This window comes from Ochotona princeps, chromosome 2 (genome assembly GCF_030435755.1).
Source record: "Ochotona princeps isolate mOchPri1 chromosome 2, mOchPri1.hap1, whole genome shotgun sequence".
NCBI lineage: Eukaryota > Metazoa > Chordata > Mammalia > Lagomorpha > Ochotonidae > Ochotona > Ochotona princeps.
The window spans coordinates 113,040,081-113,042,215 of record NC_080833.1 but is presented as its reverse complement, the minus strand read 5'-3'; the positions used below and the strand labels follow the sequence as shown (position 1 = coordinate 113,042,215).

The 2,135-nt window shown below is 42.8% G+C and overlaps 1 protein-coding gene across 1 annotated transcript; it reads right to left on the bottom strand.

Moving 5' to 3' along the window:
- Positions 1-467: 467 nt before the first annotated feature.
- Positions 468-1,397, bottom strand: LOC101526578 (olfactory receptor 10J1-like). Its single transcript, XM_012928165.2, has one exon. It carries the CDS (start codon positions 1,395-1,397, stop codon positions 468-470), a length of 930 nt encoding a protein of 309 aa, XP_012783619.2.
- Positions 1,398-2,135: the final 738 nt, after the last annotated feature.

Below are 2,135 nucleotides of genomic sequence, written 5' to 3'. Positions count from 1 at the left end.
AGTGATCTTTGCATATTTTTTATTTCATTAACAGTGCACAAGATGCAAAATCATTTGAATTGCCCATGAAGAATGACTTCAGTTAGATCTGAAACCTATTGGAAACCTCATGTCCAAAACAGAGTGGTGTAGAATATATTTAAAACTTTAGCCCTGCCCCAGAGCAGACTACCTTCCTGAATTCTGTCTGCTACTTTGATTTTCTGTTCCAGGCTTCCCAAGCAGCTCATCAGCTTCCCAACAAAAATGAGTTTGTTCTCCTATAGCTACATCCAATTCTAGCCTGTGGTCCTGGAATGTGTGGGCTTCCTCAAGTGGCTGAATGTGTGGTCCTTCCATTCTTTACTCCTCTCACCCAGTGACTGTGAAATGGGCTCCAGTGCTGAACTCCAGTGACTGTGGGAACGGCTCCCCATATTATCTTGGCTAGAGACTCTCCCCAGACCTGTTGAAACAGATTCGTGTTGTCAGGACAGCTTCTGACCAATTGCCCTGCGCAGAGCTTCTTTGACCTCTTTGTTCCTCAAGGTGTACACCACAGGGTTCAGCAGGGGTGTGATGACTGTGTAGGTCACTGAGATCAGCTGGTCCTGATCCCTGGTGTTCTCTGACTTGGGCTTGAGGTAGGCAATGGAGGCACAGCCATAGTGCACAATGACCACAATGATGTGAGAAGCGCAGGTAGCAAAGGCCTTTTTTCTGCCCTCAGCAGAGGCAATCTTGAGAATGGTAGAGATGATGAGGATGTAGGAGATGAAGACCAACCCCATGGGGATGAGAATCACCAGTATGCTAATGATCAAAGTCAGGATCTCATTGATAGTAATGTCGATGCAAGAGAGCTTCATCACTGGTCGGATGTCACAGAAGAAGTGGGATACCTTTTTGGCACAAAAGGGCAGCCTGAACACAGCTGATACCTGTGTCACTGCTATCATTAGGCCAACACTGCAGGAGCCCCATACCAGCTGAATGCATACCCTTTTATTCATAATGATTGAGTACCTCAAGGGGTTGCAGATGGCCACATAGCGGTCATACCCCATTGCCGTGAGCAGGAAGCAGTTGCAGATGGCCAATGTGACAAAGAAGAACATCTGAGTGGCACAGCCAGCCAAGGAAATGGACTGATCGAGGACTATTAGGTTAAAGAGCATCCTTGGTATAATGACAAGAGTGTACAGTGTCTCTGATGCTGACAGCATACTGAGGAAGAAGTACATGGGGGTGTGGAGGTGACGATCAAGGCTGATGATGGTCACAATGATGATGTTGCCTACCAGCGTTAATAGGTACAGAGCAAGGAACATGATGAAAAGTGTGAGCTGGTGCTCACAGAAGCTGGAGAAGCCTTGAAAAATAAACTCACTCACCAATGTGTGATTCTGTCTCTTCATTAAATCAAGCGTGGTGTCTAAGAAAGAAAAATGATTACACGTGAAATCTATGGATGATTTCTATCTAAAAGTAGGGTGACTAAATTGTTAGTCAATTGTAGTAGATTTAATTGATTAACTACTATTAATTGATGAACTACTAATCCACCTCAAGTTTCTGCTTATTTATATTCACATTCACATTTAAGTCTTACAGGATTAGAGTGGGAAAGTGTCCCTTACTCAATAAGGGGGAAGTGTATAATGTTTAGAGGCAAATGTTGCACATTCATTTCCTGCTTCTATCGGGTGCTAACTTATCTTGGGCAAGGATTTAGCACATTTAACATCTCTAAGATCCATTTCATCATTTTTATATGAATGTAATGGTGATAACATCATACTATTGTTAATAAAATAATTTTATACTGTGAAGTATAACATCTTTTTTTGGAATTTGAAAAAACATAAAATACATTTGAGGTTAGTGGTGCCAGGCAGAATTCCAGACCCTACGGCCACCTATTAATTGTGAGCTTCTGCGGTTTAGGGGGAGCTCTGATGATGTCACACCTGTCAACCCTATCCTTTCTATTCTCTAGACACAACACATTCTCTTTTTTTATTAATTATTTTGCATTATGTGACAGTTTCATAGGCTCTGGGAATCCCCCACCCCTCCCCACGTCCCTTTCCCCCTGGTGGATTCCTCCACCTTGATGCAGTATTACAGTTCAAATTCAATCAAGATTCTTTCCT